The 20448-nt window shown below is 43.0% G+C and overlaps 1 protein-coding gene and 1 long non-coding RNA gene across 14 annotated transcripts in view; one reads left to right on the forward strand and one right to left on the reverse strand.

Moving 5' to 3' along the window:
- Window positions 1-20448, reverse strand: part of RGS6 (regulator of G protein signaling 6) — a 390873-nt gene continuing 370425 nt past the window's right edge. For all 13 annotated transcript variants that reach the window (XR_008308931.1, XM_053256820.1, XM_053256413.1 and 10 more), the window contains one exon: window positions 1-19395. Coding sequence is in view for 11 of the 13 variants with exons in the window: in XM_053256820.1 (XP_053112795.1) it covers window positions 19345-19395 (51 nt within the window). In the remaining 2 variants the exon portion in view is untranslated. The remainder of the gene's footprint in view (window positions 19396-20448) is intronic.
- Window positions 13512-20448, forward strand: part of LOC128328324 (uncharacterized) — an 18198-nt gene continuing 11261 nt past the window's right edge. Inside the window, exon 1 of the long non-coding RNA XR_008309147.1 lies at window positions 13512-13646. This is a non-coding gene — a long non-coding RNA (uncharacterized LOC128328324). The remainder of the gene's footprint in view (window positions 13647-20448) is intronic.

The raw sequence follows: 20448 nt of genomic DNA on the forward strand, positions 1-20448 counted from the left end.
TACAAAGAAAAAGAGAAAACTTTATTCAAAATACTACAGATTGCTTCATTCAGAGGCTTTCTCAGGTTTTAGCTGCAGGTAAAGATACTCAGTGGTTACAAGAATACTTTTAAAAAGCACCCTTGTTTCAACCAACAGAGTATACAGGAACATTTAAAAGCACCTTTAAAGGTTACAGAGACTTTTACAGCACCCCTGGATGGATAGAAAGGGCACAGGCTAGTGCTACTTAGTTTATTTTATGTTATAGATAGAACTCAATAGACCAGTTATAAGAATTTGCAAAGCACACCAAAGTAAAATAAAAAGTCTAACATGAGCTAACAAGCAGTTCAATAGATTAGGCATTTCCCTGAAGCCAAAGCTCTGACTTATCTCCTGAACTCACCAAACCTATGGTAGAGACTTCAGGCCCCTGCAGTCCTAATTTCCCAGGATTGCACTCCTCCTGGTTGCCACCATTGCCTAGCCAGCCAACCTGTTGCTGGCCCTGCCTGGTTAACTGAGGACAAAGAACCCCTTCTTTTCCTGCCACAAGGCCCTCAAGGGCCCACCCACCGTGTGCTAAGTGGTTATTCCCTAGCCTGTCAGTCAGGACAGGGTCCACTTCTGGTTAACTCTTTAAGGGAAAGGGAAAGCTGTTACTGGCTGATATTTCCATAAGGTGAGGTTCTGTGGGTGGTTGGCATTGCTCTCCAAGGTCAAAGAGGTGGTAGGCCTGATGGAAGGGGCAACAGCAATTAAGTTTCAAAACTCCTTTCCCCTGTAACGACTCACTGGCCTACCAAAGCCAAATCTTTGTTGATTCGCCACCACTGGTATAGCTGCCCCAGAGTTGTCCCTCAACTCCCCATTTCTGTTCAACTCAAGACACATACCTGTAGCAAGCCTAACTAACAATGAAGTGAGTAGAAGTCTTCCTTCCAGCGTTCCTGTTAGAGCTGGTTGATTTTTACCCACAATAGGTAAAACAGCACAGCACTAAGGAATGAGCACACACTCCAGTTACAGAGTAGGTAGCAGAGGATGATTTGGATATTGCAGCTATTTAGAGAAAACACATGGAGATTCTTGTATGACTAAACACTAAATATTTTTTGTTAAATACACTTAGATAGGAGAGACCTATCTCTAATCTAAAGGACTACATAGTGGATAGGTAAGGAGAGAGAGAGATGTTTCCATCTGCTCTCTAGGAAGAAAGGAAGGATTGTGACTCAGCACAGGAAGTGCTGCAGAGTCAGTTCAGGGGTCATAGAGTAGGGACAGATAGGGAGACCCTGACTCACTGTCTCTATTCCCAATGCCCCTAGTGGTCATTAGGATAATTGGCACAAAAGGTCAATGCACTGGAAGTTCATCTCCAACAGTTCCAAGACAGTAAGTTGGGCTCAGTCCCAGCCCTGAAGTCCACCACCAAAGGCTGGTCCCTTTTGATGGCCTACTTCAGTGGCTGTGCCAGCAGTTTGCCTCAGTCCCTTTTAAAGCCAGAAACCCCCAGACCCTACCTCTCATGTGGGCCTCTGGAGCCTGGCAGTTGGAACAGCCCCCACACCGCTGAAGCTCATCAGTACACTCCGGCGGTGCCTACAGCCAGCACAGGATCAGCAGATGGTGGTACTCTGAGAGGGAAGGCCAGCTCTGCAAACTTCCCAGCTCAAGTAAGGGGACATCTGCTGGTAAAAGAATAGACTCCAGTCTCCCAGCAAGCCTTCTGCTCACACTTAATTAGTGAGCAATTCTTATTATTCTATGGTCTGTGCAGTCATGTGTACTTTCTCTAAAGTGCACATGTTAAAAGCTTGATTAACTGCATGGGTCCAGTCCAGGTCCATTAAAGTAAATGGGAGCTTTGCCATTAACAAGCATACTCAAAAGTGCTCATCAATGGCTTCACATCAATCTGGAGGGAGGTACTGAGCTACAATCAATTGTAGCTGGGGCTGATGGGAGTTGTAGTTCAGCAACATCTGGAGGCCCCCAGGTTGGGAACCACTGCCTTCGAAGATAAATTCAAGATTCAAACCAATCTGGATAGGCTGAAACATTAAGCCAAAACCAACATGATGAACTTCAATGGAGACACATGTAAAGTTCTATATTTAGAACTCTAGAATCCTATGCACAAGTATAGGATGGGGAAGACCCTGCTTGGCAGCAGCACGTGTGAAAAGAATCTAGGTGTTTGTTAGGGATGTGCAGAAACTACATTTCAAGCACAGTTTGGGAGCTTTAAGAAAGAGGAGAGCAGGTCCTTACCACCGCCCCATGCCCTGTGTGGTGCATCAGCACGCCCATGGCATCCATGCATGCACGGGCACTATTTGCATGGTCAGCATGGTATTGCTGACCACGCAAATGGCACCCATGCATGAGCGGGCACCATGTGCGTGTCGGCACTGCAGGGGTTATTGGGACATGCGCCCGCCCCAGCAGGAAGCTGCATGGGGTGGTGGACTTCAGGTATGGACTTGGTCTCCTCTTTCTTAAAGCTCCCGAACCGTGCTCCCGAACTGCACTTCATAAGAACATAAGAACAGCCCTGCTGGATCAGGCCCAAGGCCCAACTAGTCCAGCATCCTCTTTCGCACAGTGGCCCACTAGATTCGAACCACGGTTCGTGCACAACCCTAGTGTTAGTGGACCACAAGAGGAACATGAGCAAGCAGCGTGATGTAGCTGTTAAAAAAGCTGATGCAATGTCAGGCTGCACTGAGAGAGGCATACAGGTAGTGTTTGGAATACAAAAGGCAATTGGTCCACTCTCTTCTGCACTCTCCAAACCTCACTTGGAATATTCTCTCCAGTGTCCAGCTATGGGCATTACAGTTGGGGAAGAAGATTGATACACTGGAATGGGCTCCAAAGAAGACAACAAAGATGGAAACCAAGTCCTGTGGGGAACAGTTGATGGAGCTGGGTATGTGTAACTTTGAAAAAAAAAAGTCATCTTCAGATATCTGAAAGGCTGTCACATAGAAGTAGTAGCTGACTTGTTCTCTGTTGCTCCCAAGGGCAGGACTAGAACCGATTCAAGCAAGACTTTAGGAATAACTTCTTGATCGTAAGAGCTGCTTGACAATGGAGCCATCTGCCTTGTGCAGTGGTAGGTAGGTAGTTTGGTTAGTTAGTTAGTTACTAATACATTTATATACCACCCCATCCAAATGGCTCTGGGCATTGCACAGGTCTAGCAAAGGGTCTCCTCAATTATGTTGTCCAATGTCCATCTCGATTATGATGTGGATTTTACCCAGTGGGGTCCTGCACAACGGACAATTCCTGTTGGTAGGTTCCATAGTAAAATTTTGCAAATCACAGCAGGTCTGTGTCAAAGAGTGAAGTTCTGTGAAGCCAGTGGTTAATTTTTAAAAAGGGAAATGCTGTGACTCAAGCAGGTGTGGTGTGATGAATGTTTTAGGTGCCTGTTGGTTTTGTAGTATAGATCATATATCTTTTAACTCCTCTTAAATTGCCTTGGGAGCCTATTTTGGGGCTATACTGCAGGATATAGATGATGTTTGCCTCTCTTAATCTGCTATTTTAATTGAGAGTTTATTTTTGCTTTCTTTTTAAATGGACCTTGAAACATTCTTAAAGGGCAGAACAGATTTTTTAAAAATAAAAACATGTAGGAGAGACGATCTGACTTAGATATGCTGTCTTCAAATGCCAGAAATATGATTCATCACTGTGGTGCTGGAAGCTACTCTGCATTTGCTCAGAGGCACTCTCCTTTATGATTATGCATGTGTCCTAGTACTAAACTTAAGACAAGCCTAATTGAAGGCTCTGCATGAAATATAACAAAAATATAGCTTCCTTACATGATTTCTTTGACAGATGCTATGAATAGGCTTGATTTTGAACCACAATTCCAAGGGCATGTCCCTAAAGCCCTATTCACACATGATGTTCAACGCGCATTAATTCACACATTATGTTCAACACTCTGTTCACACATGATGTTGAACATAATGTGTGAACATAATGAGTGTTGAACACAGTGTACACAGATACAAATCTGTACATCACTTCAGTTATTATGTTGAACACAGGAACAGAACAATAGTTCCTGTCTGTACCCTGAATTTAAGGGGCCTGTACCAGTATTCTCTCTAATTTTTTTTGTCTGTGTGCGGCAAGAGTTTTGTTCTGGGCAGCAGTATCAAGGCAGTGTGCGCACATGCATTCAGAGTGGAACCTTCCTGATTAAACCTGAGCCGGATCTAAAATTAATTGAGCGGATATCAAAAACCATGTGAGCATGTGAACATGCAGATGCCTTAGAGGAAACACTGGCCTGTACCCAGGTTTACTTTTAAATGAACACAGTTACAGTCATTCACACACAAACATGTAGAAGTGTACAGACATCTGTACACTTGTACAATGTAATGTCTGAAAAGGGCTCTTTAAGCTATTCATTAAAAGAAAACCATCACATTACTTTAATGAAACATATGTAGGATTTGATTTATTTTTTTCCCAGTCGATTGCATTTTTGGTACATATATATCTTTGTTTTGGCAGACTTTTTCTACAGATAAACTATGTACATGCAAGTAAGTAACGGCTTGTATAGAACTTCCTCATTGCAAGTTAAACAGCTGTACAGGTCTTTGTCTCCAGAAGAAGAAGAAAAATGAAGTTACAATTTGCTGTGAGCAGATACTAGTACCTCAAATATTGCCCATAAGTTCTGACCATTTTGCCCTTCCAGATGAGATGCCTGTTCAGCATTCATTTATACCTATGTGGTGGTAGTAGTAGGTTTAAACAGGAAATGGGAGGTGCTGGTGTTTGGGACAGTGCAGGAATATAAAGACATGGGGTTCACCATCATTCACAATCCACAGCCAAAAGTAATGTGTAGCCCAGAGTTTAGCAGATATGCTTTTGCAAGGGAGTCCTTCAAGCTCATAGCCAAATTGTGTGTGCGTATGTTTTGTAACACAGTTACTTATAAATGTTGAAGTGTGGTGGGAAGAAAAGTGCATGACAGGCGTGAGCACATTTTCACCTCTTGGCTAATACAAGCAAGCACTGGGATGCAACTGTCATCTTCCTAGAGCATTTACCATCTTGCCTGCATGCTATGTTTCTCCATTAGTCTAGCCAGACAATGATCAGATCCAAAGGCAGCCTGGAGGACACCTGTATCTTGCAACAGTTGTGGAATATGGGCATTTCAGCAGGTGCAGCTTATTATGCAAAGGTGAGAAAAGCTGCACCTGTGGACCTGTGTTAAAGGCACAGGGACACCTTACTCCTGGTCACCCTGTGATTCAGAGCTTGAGAGTGTCCCTGTACTTGGAAGATTTGCACAGAAGTGAGCACTTCACCAGTGTGACTTTCTTTGTCTCAGTGTTGCACCAGGTAGCATTTTCCCTTCAGTGCAATTCTTCAGGTACAGGAGCTCTGTATTATTATTTAGTTTTCTTTGTTAACCGCTTTGTGAACTTTGGTTGAAGAGCAGTATATAAATGTTCGTAGTAGTATTGGCTTGATTTGATCTGACTATATGTTATCCCCCCCCCTTTTTAAAGTATACATTGACACCTAGGAACAGAGCATCCTAAACATTTTTAATGAAAGTGGATTCTTTTTAGGGTGTTAATGATTGTCAAACATGTTCATAAGGCTCTTGAGGATTAATGACATTTTAAGAAAAACACCTAACAACTAGAACAAGCTTGTTGTAATTGAGAATATTTCAAATGAGTTTTTCTCACTAAACCTGATTGTGTGACCAATTCTGATCATTTGAATGTCACCTTATTTTTACTGGCTAGCTCTCTCCCACCTGTGATCATGGCAAACTGTCCAGCTGGTCCCAGTTCTGAGTGAAGAAAGATTATTACCCTTCATGGCTGATAGCTTCCTGTTTTCTATCATGTACTTGCACATCTAACCTCCAAATAAGCACCATCTGGACCCCCACCTGAACACCAGTTTTGTTTGAATATATTTGTACTTTGCTTGCCAACTTGTATTTGTATCCTGGATGGAAAGTCTGAAAGGTTATGAGATTTGGCATATCTTTTTTTTTGCATTAGTTTTTATTTATGATTGCTGCTCCTGTTTGGAATGCTGTCAACTTATTTGAAGGAATTCACAAACTATAAAACACCAGTCTAGAAAAAGAAGTTGCAAGAGCCAAGAACTCTCCAAAACAAGATCTAGAATAGATCACCAAGGAGGCCCCTGTCGTAACTGTTTTTATAGACTTTGCCTCCTTGAACACAATACCAATACTGAAGGAAATGCATGCTGGCAGAAAACGTTGAGTGTGGATAGGGCTATGGCTGAAATAGTAAGCACACTTACTGGGAAGTAAGTCCCACTGCATTCAGTGAGACTTAACATCTCAGTAAACATGCTTAGGTTAAAGGCAACTTTTTATTAAGCTTAATAAGCTTAATAAAAAGCTCATTAAGTATTAGAACAGTTTAACACAAGGCATGACGGCATCTGTCATCAGAGGTCTAAAGTCAAAATAGATACCTCCAAAACAGCAACAGTTTAGGTACATTTATAACTACATTCATTTCACTATGTTATGTTGTATGTCTGGCTATGTGGTCTTCGTTATGATCCTTCCTAATTGGCTTTTGAATGTCCCTAGTGAATATCTAGGCCTTTGCCACCCCGCCACAGTCAGAGCCTGCGTTAACAATAAACTAGTTAGTGATTCTGTGAAATCTCATCAGAATCCATGATAACTCCGTTCCTGCATAATTTGCAATATGAGATTCCTTGCCTCATCCTGCAGCGCAAGCAAATCCAAGGCTTTGTACAGGTGTAGTCGTAGCACTACTGGTCAGCAGTTGCTACCATATACCAGACAAGGCATAGCACCAGTATGCAAAGTCTGCACAGGTCACAAGCAGGGTGAGGAAAGGGTGTCTCAGAGTCGACTGAGGCAGGGTTCTAGATAACACCTGCTCATAATACTAAAGCTTCCTCCCTGGCTACTGAGGCAGTTATGCAAGTCGAACCATACCTTTCCAAAAGCCAGTTCAAGTGTTAAGCGGGGTGGGAACCATGTTCTATAGCTCTTCCTGGACTGTACCACTTCAGGTGGGGAAACCATGTATCCTGCAACTGTAAGCATCTTAAGAACAATACATGGCTTTCTTTCTTTCTTTCTCAAATTTGTACACCACCCCAAACTTTCTTCTCAGGGTGGTTAACAATAGCATTTGTTACTGTCTCTGGGCAGTTAACAACAGCATTCGTTTGGCCCTCTCCCTTCACATGTTAATATTGCACATACAGGGAGACCTATAGCTGAAACTGTATCATTCAAGAGAAACTCTGCTACATACTTGCAACTGCTGCACACTTTAACTGACCTCAGAATGCTGCAAGAGTAACAAATCAGGGCTTGTTCTTTTACTGAAACTGCAACCATCAAGTAGCATAGCAGGGGTCGTTTGCCGCAAGCACAAGCCACTGATGCTCTGTTGCTGCTCTGCCTCTCTATAGGATTGGAATACTTGTGTTTTAATCAGTCACAAAGAATGTACAAGACAAAGTTCATATAAGTGTCTGTCTCATATATCCAGACAAACATACAATTGTGAGATAACTGTTTAATGTGAGGGGTGGGGCATTTTTTTTTTGGTCTGCGACTGACATAAACGGATTCTGAGCTTCCAATGCTGGCTGTCTCATTGCGTATCAAGCGTTGACACATTTTTGGCAGGCTGGTGTGCTGAAGCAGGTGGTTCAAATGGCGAGTTATAATTCATGTTACCTTGAAAATATTTACCCACATTTGATGAGATGGGGTGGATTATTTGTTTGTTTGTTTGTTTGTTTATCTATTTATTATCCACTTTTCCTTGAAGAAGCTATACTATAATTTTGCTTGACCAACATTATTTTCAACTCTAAGTTAAACACTGTTCTTTTCAAAGAGCAAGCACATGTTGTGCAGAACACTGGAATCCATAAAGAGCAGCAATTTTATGACAGGAGAAATGCTTAAAACCATGGGCAAATGGGGTTCAGAGGTAACAGTTGATTTCAAAGCTCTCAATGCTCCTACAGAAAATATTATGTAACAAAGATGCAGCTTGTTCCAAGGGGCTGCAAGAGATGTGCAGGCAGCCATTTGTCTCCTTTATCCTCCAGGATTCTTTAGTCCTGGTGGTGAAGGGAACATTTCTGCTAAGGCGGTTGCCAGCTCTTTGTAGTCCAAAGCTGCTTTCCAGGACGGGGAAATCCATCATGTCAGAAATGAATGCAAAGACAAGGCTGAAAGCTCTCTCTATGGTGCTGTTAGATTTTATTTTCTTTCTCACTTGGAGGACATGGTGTTCTGCTTTGATTCTGTAGTTTGGTTTTAGATTGCTTAGAAACAAAGAAACACCTTAATATAGTAACACAGCTGCTTTCTGGAAACCATTTTTTCTGGGGAGGGGAGGGGTGTCTTGTCACATAGCATAATAGCCCTACAGAGCCATTAAGAGCAAGATTCTCATTTGGCAGGGAACGCAAAGGTGGTGGTTACAGGAGCTTGGGGTAGTCCTAACTGAGTGAGAAAGAGTTTAAAAGGTGGCTCCCAGATCTGAGGAATGTCAATGCAAAAAGCACCTTTGCCAACCTCATTTGATTAATCTGATGTAACTGTAGCACTACAAAGGCAAGGAAGATGTAAATTCATACAACTGACTTGGCCTCTCAGAATACAAATTTTTATGGATCATAACTATGTTATGTTCAAACAGTTTGATGCACATACACTCTGGGTCCAGTGTTTGCACACACAGATCTGAATGCATATAGTTAGTCACACATTATGTTCCATGCCTGTTCAGTAGTAGACTTTCTATCTGTACCCAGCATTTAATGGATCTATACCCAGGTTCACTTTTTAAATGAATGCATGAACAGTCATCCAAACACAAATATGTACATGTGTACAGATTCCTGTATGCACATACCACATAATCTCTGAACAGGGCTTTGGACATTCTGTATATCTGCTGAATGTGCAAAGAATGAATTCTACCCAACATATTTCTTCCCCCATACTGGCAGAAAGCAGAGAAGGCAAGACCTCTGAGATCTCCAGATAAAAGTTGTATCCACCACCACCTCAGCTAGTCTCTTGCCCCTGCCATTTATCTACATGTTTGCGTATACACCATGAAAGATGAGAGGAAATAAAATATTTGGGGCAATCTACATACCTATACAGCATGAGTTGTCTCTTCCCAACGAAAAGGTTAAAGTGATCAGCATTTACAAGATGTCATTCCAAAGCCCATTACGAAATACAATACTAGCACTGCTTAGTTTAATTTAGCAAAATTTGCTCAAGGATCTTATAATTCACATATAAAGGCTTTCCTCTTTCTCATAAGCAGTGGCCTGGCCAAAGGATTGCAAACCGCTCTGTGTTGAAAACGGTGCAGATTCCAGAGGAAATCAGGCAATGGACAGCAAGAGTGGCAGAACAGAAAGAGAGATTGAAGGCTTAGAAGGAGGTCTCAAGAGTGAGGTCAGAGAATAAGCAATGGGATTGGAGGTGATGGTTTGAGGTGAAACCATAAATGACAGTGCCAGGGAGATAGAGCTATTTTGATGACTCTATGATACGTGAGGTACACAGCTGACACAGGGTGCTTAATAATGCTGGTTGAGAAGTGATAGGTTGTTGTTTTGTTAGGTCTCCAATCACAATTAAAAAAAATCAAATGCATCTAAGCTGTGACTGGAACACAGAGAATTATCCCCCAAGCAACAATGTTATCCCCTAAGCACCTTTCCATTTCTTCTAGAATTACTTCACTCATTGTTTCAAAAGCAAACCAAGTTATCAAAATTTGATACTGTATCTTCTATTCCTCAGTGGAATAAAAACTAGCTAGAAATCATGCATATTCATTTATAGGCAATACCATACAAGGCTTTGAGTGGGGTTTTTTTTGGGGGGGGGCTTTCCCCTCCTCTGCATGTTGTGCTACATTTCTACCATGTAGATGAGTATATGTGCACAGTGGGTTGCCATGGCAAGATTGCAGGCTTCATGGTTTCCACCCTTGGGTCCCCAGATGTTATTAGAGCACAACTCCCATCATCTCCGGCCACAAGGGCCGAAGTTCATTTGGGGACCCCAGCATTAATAAAACAATTAATAAACTAAAAGCCAGTCCATTTATTATTAAGACGATGTCACAGTTGATTAAAGACTTTTTTTAAATCCAGAAGCCAGCCTTATTAGAAGAGAGGATGTTAACTGAAACGACTACCAGGACAGCAGAGGAATGATGAGACAAGATGGTTGAGAAAAGCAATGGGCCATGTTCAGTCTACAGCTTCTAGAAGAGATGAAAGGCTCGTGGGTTTGTAAATATTTGAATGGATGTCAAAAAGAAGGAGGAATAGTTATATGGGAAAAACACGGTCTATAATATGAGAAAACTATTAATTTCAGTTTAGAGGCCTACATATTTATGTCCAACATTAGTGGGAAGCATCCTGCCTACAGGAGCATAGAATAATAGTGCTAGAAGGGACTTTTTGATGCCTTTTAGTCCAACCCACTGTTCCACTATTGAACAGCTCATACAGTTAAGTGCTCCCTAACGTCTAGCCTAAATCTGCTTCCTTGTAAGCTGACTGGTGTGTTGCTCCTTTGCTTCTCCATTTCCCCATTTTTGAAGATAGGGACCACACTTGCTCATCTTCCAGCACTTCCCCTGTTCTCCAGGAGCTCTCAAAGATTACAGACCATGTTTCTGAGATCACACCTGCAAGCTCCTTCAGCACCCACGGATGTAAGACTGAAACTCAATAGGGCAGGAGACTTAAACTCATTTAAGGTCGTTAGGTGTCCTCTCACTGAGCCGAGCCTCACAATCAGTGAGACCCGGTTTTGGAGAGTGCGTGGGGAGAGCAGGCTAAGCCTGCTCTCCCTGCACACGAGCAGGGAGGGAGCCCTGGGTGGCCAGATTGGCCACTCACACGATTGCCGGCTCCATGATGGAGCCGGCAGGGGCTGGGGAGCTCAGGAGGGGGGGCGCGGCCCCTGGAAGCTCCAGGATGCCCTGAACAAGAGCACAGGGCATACTGTGGAGACCCCCGGAGCCAAGAAGCGGCTTTTTACCTCCCCTCCGGGGCTCTACTTGTGAGTAACTGTGCTTTAAAACCAGGTTTGCAGGGGTAGTTAAGCAGGTTACCCGCCTAGGAACCACCGGGCTCGCAGTGTGGTTTACACGATGGTTTACACGATTTCGCCCCATCGTGTGAATAGCCTCACTGTCTCTTGAAGTGCACTTCCCATCTGTTGACCAGCTGGGCCCCATTTACCTTGTGGAAGGAGATAAATGCAAAATAGGTATTAAGCAACTCTGCCTTCCCTCTGTCACCTGTTACCATTTCAATGTCTTCTCCAAGAAACAAGCCTGCTACTTTTTCTGACCTTCCTCTCATTCCAGATGTATCCCTAAAACCCCCCCTTTGGGGGGGGGGTCCCTTGCAAGCCTCTGCTCATTCTGAGCCTTAGCTTTCCTGACACCAACCGCACAGTTTCAGACTACTCTTTTGTACTCTTCCTTGGTTATGCCCATTTCCTATGTGTGTCCATTTTGCTTCTCAGAGAGTTCTCTGTGCATCTATACTGGTTCCTTGAGATGTCTCCCAGTGAGAGAACAAGCTGCCCAGAACAAACTGCCCAGTGAGATTGTGGAATCTCCATTCATGAACATTTTCAATAAAAGGTTGCCCCAGGCATGTTAGGAGTGCTTTGGGGATGTGATTTTGTGCCTTGTAGCTTAAGATTGAAAAGGCCCGTGGGAGGGAGCCCATATCTCCAGCACTCAATTTTTGTGAAGGACTAGGGAGGAGAAGATACTGGGAGATGAAACTTTAGGAAATGTTATGGTGATGCCTTGTGATGCAGGGACAAGGACCACATAATTCTTGACTGTCACAATTCAACAAGTATAGTGGAAAGTTTTCTACTCATTAAGTTCCAGAGCCACACCACAAGGCCTGGGTGGGTCAGATGTCATAACAGAACTCCAGCCCTCGGGAGTGTGACACAGAGTGACCCAAACCGTGGATTGAGTCACAGCTGAACCAGGACACTGCAGGTGGAGCCCACTGATCAATGGCAGAGATGGAAGTGGACTGTATTTGTTAGTCCTCGGGCACACATCAGTCCTCCCCACACATCTCATTCAGAAGTGTAGGCAGAGCTAGGAGCACATAAATGTACGACTACATATATGACAAATGCAACAAATATTAATATTTGTCATATTTGTATTCATAAATGTACCTGGGAAAGGCAGGCACATCACCATATCCTTTAGGATACTCCTGTGCCCACAGGGTGGTCTCTGTCATCTGTGTGCTGGCAGAAATCACTGTCTGCAGTAGGCCCACGCCCTTGTGTACTCTGGCAATCTGATGTGCAGTCATAGCACATCCCAGTTCCTAAATGAGATGTTTGACACTAAAATAGCCACATCACAAAAGGCAATGTTGAGATTTCTGCAAGTATCTAAATCTGCTCATCTCCTGAAGTAAAAAACTTGTGGGATCTACTTTCACTAGAATCTGAAGGTCCACCAACTGGAGCGAAGTACAAATGATGTCTCAAGGGGGGGGAGCACAAATTCTCAGAATTAAGAAACAGGATGCCTCTGAGTCTGAGCACACACACAGCTCAGGAATTTATTTTTAGAGCCAGAACTGAGTTCACAGTCCTTTCACACATAAATCCACTCATTTCCCCCCTCTCTTCCAGGGGCATAGCAAGGTTGGAGTGGGCCCAGAGACAAGATTTTAAAATGCCGCCCCCCCTTCCCCCACTGAAGCTCAGCTCATGAAGTAAAGAAATCTCTTCTGGTAGCTCCACATCTTAACACTCATATCAATTTTGGAGGATGAATACAACTGAAGCCACTCCCAGGTGGGTGCGTGGCTGGGGGAGTCAGTCATGTGGCTTGCCTCAGAGGGAGCAAGGCAGTGGGCCCCCAGACAACTGTTTCCCCTTGCCCTATTATAGTTACGCCCCTGCTCTCTTCATTTCAGTGGTTTAATTGGGGGTGGCGGCGTTGTTGCTATTATTAAACCATTGGGGTCAGAAACCCTGGGTGATCTACTGCAAGTTACACAAACACCAACAAGTAGGTTACTATCGACCCTATACCCTGCATGTACCTCTTTAAATTAGCTGCCACAAGGCAAGTGCATACTGCAGAGGGAAGGAGATAGCCATGTGAAGAGGGATGGGTGAATTAAAATAGCACTGGAGCACAGCAACGTTGATGAGGCTGGGTTGTCATGTATTTTTTTACAAGGAGTGCAGAGCATCTTTAAACCTTGGGTTGCCAATGTTGCAAGGACATTGGTAACTGCAACATTACTGACCCAGACTGCTGGAACCATTTCAAGTTATCTAAAGGATGTCACTAATTTTCTCCTTTCTGGATTATTTAAAGAAAGAGAACAGCCTTTTTAGCTGACAGCAGGACCAGAGGGCTGTACTTGGAATCAAGGAGTGAGGCATGATAATGAGATCCTGCCTGGGCTTGCAAAGGACAAAGGGGATACATGTGAATACCTACATTTTTAGCCGTTTGAAGAATCACTGCACAGCAGCACAGAACGCCTTGCGTTAGGTAATCTGTTTTGCTTGTAATTTATGCTTTTGTCTATCATCAACAGGATACGAAAAATCACGGGTAGATAAGAGCTAAATTACCTCCAGAAGGTAGGTGGAGAGCACAGATGCTCTGCTGTTTGCGTTGTGCTATTGCTGAACACACTCGGTGGTGCTCCCTGCAGTCTGAAAGCAGCGGGCATGCTGCCCAGTTGCTTTTGGTGGGAGGTGCAGCTGTGCTTTGGTGAATTCCAGCTGGCCTGCGGCTCTGCTGCCTGAAGTAGCCAAAGGGTAAATCCTCTGCACATTTCCGTGCCTGCTGAAGGCCCAAACGGCTCTCTGGCAACAGCAGCCACTTTCTCCTGTGCCGCAGGATCAGGAGGCTGTCGGCTCAAACAAGTTGGCTCTTGCCTTTCCTTAAATATTGTGCAAGTGCCACTGGGAGAAGGGCTAGATAATTTTGTGCAAAACCCCACTGCACCAAACAACAAAAACCAAACCAGTGAGAGAAGGGGCAGTAGGGCAACCAGCTTATGCACAACAACCAAAATGGTGGGAGGTGGTGGGGTTCTGGATTGTCTGGGTGCTATAATTGAGAAGACTGTTACACTTCCCCTGCTGAATGTCAACTATGTGTATGTGCTGCTAGAGCTTTATGGTGTCTTCCTTTGACTCGAATCTTTCTGGACTCAGGACGAATTCATACCCTACTGCAGTGTCAGAGGAGCTGCTATCCTGTGGTGTGATCCCATGATACCTTGGTAAAATTTAGATGGAGGAACTTCAGCTACCTAAATGGCACAGCCAGTCATCTGCTTCCTTTTCATCTGAACACTGCCTTGTTCTAGGAAAGCTCTGAGAAGCAGCCATGCCATTGCCACCCCCCCCATCATGTTGTGTTCTAATTTAGTCACTACTGGAGCAGAACTGGATTGCCCAACAGGACAGCAGCTCCTCTACTGCTGCAGTAATATGTGAATCAGCCCCTCTGCTCCCTAAATCCTGGGCTATTTCCTTGTACTAAGAACAGTAACTTACAGCCAGCCTTGGAAGCCATGGGGTCCGCCACAAAAATAGAAACTTGGGCAACTTTTTATATGAAAAGAGAAACTGAAAAATATTCAGTTGAGTCATAAAGATAATATGGGATGCCATATCTCTTCATTCAGCCATGGCTCTATGAAATTACTTAATCCTAATATAAAATCAGCAATACTGGCCACTGCAGAAACACATATATTGCAACCACAAATGACCATATATTGTGTGAGGCTCAAGGTGATCTTGCACCAAAATCATGATAATTACCTCAGAGGTCAGTATAATGTATAGGTTTCTTTAATCGTGGCTTATTCCAGGAAATATAATGCTATTTCATAATGTAATACATACTCAGTGGCAATATATTATGCACAGAAGGTGACCAGAGCAACCTCGCAAATATTAAGCAAGAATTCCACCAACATAGGCAGATAAGAAAGGGTCATTTTCTGGCCACAAATAAATATTGTCTTCTGCTTATTCTAAATGCTGCTTGTCCTTGTGTTGACACTGTCCCCATTGATGGATGGAAACAAACCCAGTTTAGCACAACTCATTAAGATGTGAAGAGAGATGCATATCTTTTGGTAAAATGATAATCTTAATAAAAATGGTGGACTTTTTAGTGATGCATATATACTTTTTCATTTGGCTCACCATAATTTGCCTTCCATCTGAAGCACCTCTGCCCCAATCTAGTACTACACAGTGGGTAGCATCACCAAGCCATCCATATTACTGAGCTTTTATTAAACGTGAATTCGGGTTGAAAATGAATGACTGAAAAGATTCTAATGGAAAGGCAATATTTTGACAGCTTGTTTTCAGTTGAGCAGGATTAGAGGGCTGGTAGTGCTCTCTTGGACTGAGAGTACTTTACCTAGGAAGCTGTTTTATACCAAGTCAAACCATTGGTCCATCTAGCTTAGTATTGTCTGCACTGACTAGCAGCAGCTCTCCAAACCCCTTCCTGGAGTTACCAGGGATTGAACCTGGGACATTCTGCATGCAAGCAGATGCTCTACCACTGAGCTGCAGCCCCATCCCCTAAGGGGAATATCTCACAGCAGGCATTGCTAACATGCCACCCATTCCAATGCAAATCAATGCTTAGCAAAGGGGACAATTCATGTTCACTACCACAAGACGGCTCTCTACCCCATGGAGTTTTACTAAACCTCCTTTGTATAGGCTATGCCACCCATACTGTTCCCGTTATTTGCACAGTCATATACCTAGAATTCATGCTTGATATAGATGGGTGTGATGTGTCTAAATATGCTCAATCAGCATATGAAAACATTATGTGCAGATGTACAATAACCAAAATATTTCTAATGCACCTGCTCTAAGCTCTTATAGATGGTACAAGGAGGAAGACGTTGGGTCTAGAAGAGTAGTCTTATGGATGGAGAGAAGGAAGACACAAACCTATTCCTTAAGAGCACGAGGACAGCTGAACTTATACTTATGTAGTGATTGGATCAGTACTGGGAATCATATGACTCCTGTTTGTGCAAAGGACGCGTTGAATTAAAAAGAACCAAATTAACACAGCAAATCCAAACTTGGCAAGGGAGACAGAAATAATATCACTTTATAGAAGAGGGTTGGCCGGTGAGTACTTTTCAACAAACTAAACTTGTGGAACTGGGATAGGATAAATAAATAGAAAAATATGCATTTTTGACTGTTTTGAATGCACCTTGTGTGTGTATTAACTAGCCTAGAAAGTTTCACTTTCAAGGAGTAAGCAACGAGGTGGGGAGTGGGGGGATTGCAAGCTTATATTTTCTGGTTTGCATTTTTTAAGCCTATACAACAGAAATTTTTAAACCTATACAACAGAAACCTATACAACTATAAATAAAAGAGTCAACCCACTCCATAAATTTAGCAAATGGTTTGTGTGTCCAAAGGTGAGTAAGTATACGCTCTACTACATGATGCCATTTCCCTGTCTTCCTTCAAACCTCTCTTCAGTACTCACCTTTGCCATGAAGCTTTTGACACAGCCCCCTAGCCCTCATTCCCTACTGAATTCATGTAACTGAACAGACTGCTACTTTGCCACCACCTTTCCTACCTCCCTTTATTGCATCCCTCGTGTAGAATTTTAGATTGTATGGTCCTCAAGGCAAGGACCTGGCAGTTTTTCACACGGGGCTTTTAAAAAAGCCCTTTAACTCACATCTCCTCTGGAATGGAGGGTGTGCGTTCACATATCGGCCAGATTTACCCTGAAGTCCCTGCAAGTTATTGGGGACCAGTTCACACACAATTTGAGTTTTTCACTGCATGTTAGAGTGTAGCCCAATTTATATCCAGGGTAAAAAAAAATCCACTATTGAGACAACTTCATGTTCGCAGTAAAGCCTCCCAGTAAACTCACAGTAAAGCCTGCTATGTGTAAAAGTCCCTGCCTTTTTGTTGCTACTTGAGAATGTGCAATGCACATTGATGGCTCTTTATAGATAATAACTCCCCCTCAAAACTCTTAGGAAGAGCAGTTTGATAAACAGAGCCCTTACATACAGGGCATAAAGTAGTAAAACAGGGCTGTGTGGCTATTGGACAGGAGAGGCCTTTCCTTCCTAAATAAGAATACAGAACTAGAGACCTTTGCATCTACTGCATAAAGCAGAAACCCATAACGGAGCAGAAGAGAACTAAAATTCTTATGAATATCTGCGTTCCAAACAACATTGGCACTAAGTAGATCCAACTCAAGTTTAGAATGATTAAACTTGATTTAGTTTATATGTATGCTATTGGAATATGGGTCACTATTTTCTGCAGGTTTTACTGTTACTACATCTACTTTCCTCCTCTCCTAGTTCCCTTGAGCTACATACCATTTCCTCAGATTTTACTACTGAGAACCACTTAAAGAAATTAGCTGGGGCATAATTTCCATCCGAGCTGAGCCGTCACACCTTGTTTCAACGGGTCCTCATTTATTGCCATATTGTGAAAGAAGTTCTGGAATATAATTACATTTCGCAAGACATCATTTGTTTCCAAACTACTTTAAACTGACTCTTTATTGATAGATACTTTCTTTCCTCCATCAGCAGAGGCTTGATAGGACAATTAAATATCAGATAATCCCATTGAGATTCACCAGTGCACATGGCAGCGGGTTCTGGCCTTCTGTGTTAAAAGCAGTGGGACAGGTTTCAATTGATTTGGCTTAATCTAATTTGACCAAATCATAATTTTAACACTATGGGAATAAATATGCAAAAAGTGCAACCACATAACAAACTAACCCCCACTCCCGTAAAATGCCACCTTTTCAAATAAGTTATTTTGTACATATTGTTTGTGCATAAAACAGGCCTACACTTGTGACCCACCAAGCTAAATGCAGCTCACCAGCCCAGCATGGTGCCAGCAAGGGTCTTGGTTTACCTCCTATACTTGCTGTGTGCCTAGGTTTGCAAAAAGCAATGAGGTTGCCATGCACTTGTTGGCCTATAACACATGCTGGTAGACTGTGTTTGGCTTGGTTGGTCACAATTTGTGCTGGGGTGTGGCATAACATTTCAGTAACACTGCTTGGTAACCAAAAGGGCCAACATTGCCACATATGTAAAAGCAAAGCAGAGCGCTTACATGGATTTCTTAGTCTGGCTCCATGGACCAGATTCCTAGCTAGCAGACAGTAGCTCGTTTCAGCTGAGGATTCAGAGTCCCATTTGGACAAATATCCTCTACTGTCAATACCTACCAGTGGAGAGCTAAAATCACTTTTTAAACAATGTTTCAAGAGTGAAGGAAAATATGCCAATCATATCATGGAATACTTTTTTTTTTAACCATAAGCAACTTCCAGTGATTATTGTATTGGCGCCAGACCAATAATTTGGGGTGCTCATACCTATTGCCCATCTGTCTTTGCTTACCTTAATATGTGCCAAAGAAATGGTTCCCAGCCTTGGGTCCCCTGTATTTGGCTGGGAACCCCTATATTAAGGTAATATTCAAATCAGAATAACACTTTTATTACATGCTATTCTATTCAACAAGAAGTCACTGTAAATATTGGAAAGGGTACCAATTCCAAGATGTTTCTCAAGTCGGTGAAGGCCATTAACCACATCTAGGCAGAATAAATGTAAGTGCTACTTAGATAAGTGGGAGATGGACATTTATGTCTGTATACATGCAGCAGCAGCAGCTAGGAGTGTGAGAAAGCACCCACATTATGAATACTGATCTGAACCAGCTGGGTTTTTTTTAACCTAGATTTCTCTTAGGACCCCTACATCAAATAGCATCCACAGTACGCTTTCTCTCTGCCTGAGTTGGCACCCTGTATACAGCAAATTGTGCTCCTCTAAAATTAAATTAGAAACAGAGTAATATTTTTACAGAACTCAGTGCCATTACAAAGCTGTACAAGTAAGAAAAGTGTGGATGTAAACTATGAAAAGAGGAACCTCCCGAAGGCCAGACCCTTCATCTTGACTTCCTTTTCCTTCCTTGACTTCCTTTAGTGCTTTCTACTTCATTTGCACGCTCTTTCTTTTCTCTTTCTCTCTCCCACACACACGCTCCTCCGTGCACACACACACTGACCCATTCACCCCCAGATGATATTTCCTTTGCAGAGGAGGCTGAGCGCAGCTGTCCTTTGGAGATGTCAGCAACTGCTTGCCGAGACGATGCTGTCAAGAGGATTGCATCAAGCCTGTGAGGCGCTTGCCTGCCAGTGACTTTCCCTGGAGGAACAAACAAAGGGAAGGGGGGGGGGGAAGAGCCAAGAATGTGTGAGTAGTACATCTTAGTATTACCTGGTAAAACAGTCCAGATTGCTTGGTGGTGGCTTTTTAAAAAAATCAGTGCAGTAACCAAAGATGAAAAGCAGGAGAATAAAAGACTGTAAATGACATGCAAAGACAGGGGACAATGTTCAAATCCTAGTGCTCTTCCAGGTGAAGAATTGTTCAGGTGTCAAGTGTTGATTTTGTGCACCTCAGAAGTCTATGCAGTGCTCAGATTATGGAAGGGAAAGAGAGGGGCTCCCTTAGTGAAACTGAAAAGCCCCACTTCCCGATTTCCCTCTACTTTAGACAAATCATGCCCACTATCGCCTTCTGAAAACAAGTACTTTTATAAAAGGTAAGGGGGCCCCCCTTAACTCTCCTCTAACTTGATCCTTGCGCAATCATGATGGAAACCTTGTGGTCAGGAGGCATTAGCCTTCCCAGCTGCCAATCTGAGAAGGCAAGTAATTTTATCTCATACCTTCCCTGCTAAGAGTTCAGCCTGCTCACAAAAGAGGTCTCGTGCTGAATCTGGCTTGGTTGCAGCACACGTCTGAACAGCCCTGCTGAATTTACCAATATTTATTTTCATTTATTACATCCCCACCTTTTTTCCATGGTGCAGCTCAAGATGGCATACAGGGGGTTCCCAGATGGCTGCCCATCCAGCCACTAACCAGACATAGATCTGCTTAGCTTCAGGAAATATGCTGTATCATGTGTCAGCAACACCATATCTTCAGGGGCTGTATCTTCAGATATGATAATTATAGATTAGTAAGGATTAGTGGAGTTTTTAAAGTTTATGAGCCCTTTAAAAAAAAGAAGAAGGCTCCAACTGATTTTTCTGTGTAAACCATTTTGAGAACCTTTGTTGAAAAGTGGCGCATAAATATCCATAGCCGTAGCAGTTCCTTCCTCAATGTACAGTTGATATTCCTCTCAGCCTGCTAATGCCCAATTTCCTCTTTTCTCCAGGTCTTCATTGAATCAGTGAACTCTTTTTAA

This window comes from Hemicordylus capensis, chromosome 1 (assembly GCF_027244095.1).
Source record: "Hemicordylus capensis ecotype Gifberg chromosome 1, rHemCap1.1.pri, whole genome shotgun sequence".
Classification (NCBI taxonomy): Eukaryota; Metazoa; Chordata; class Lepidosauria; order Squamata; family Cordylidae; genus Hemicordylus; species Hemicordylus capensis.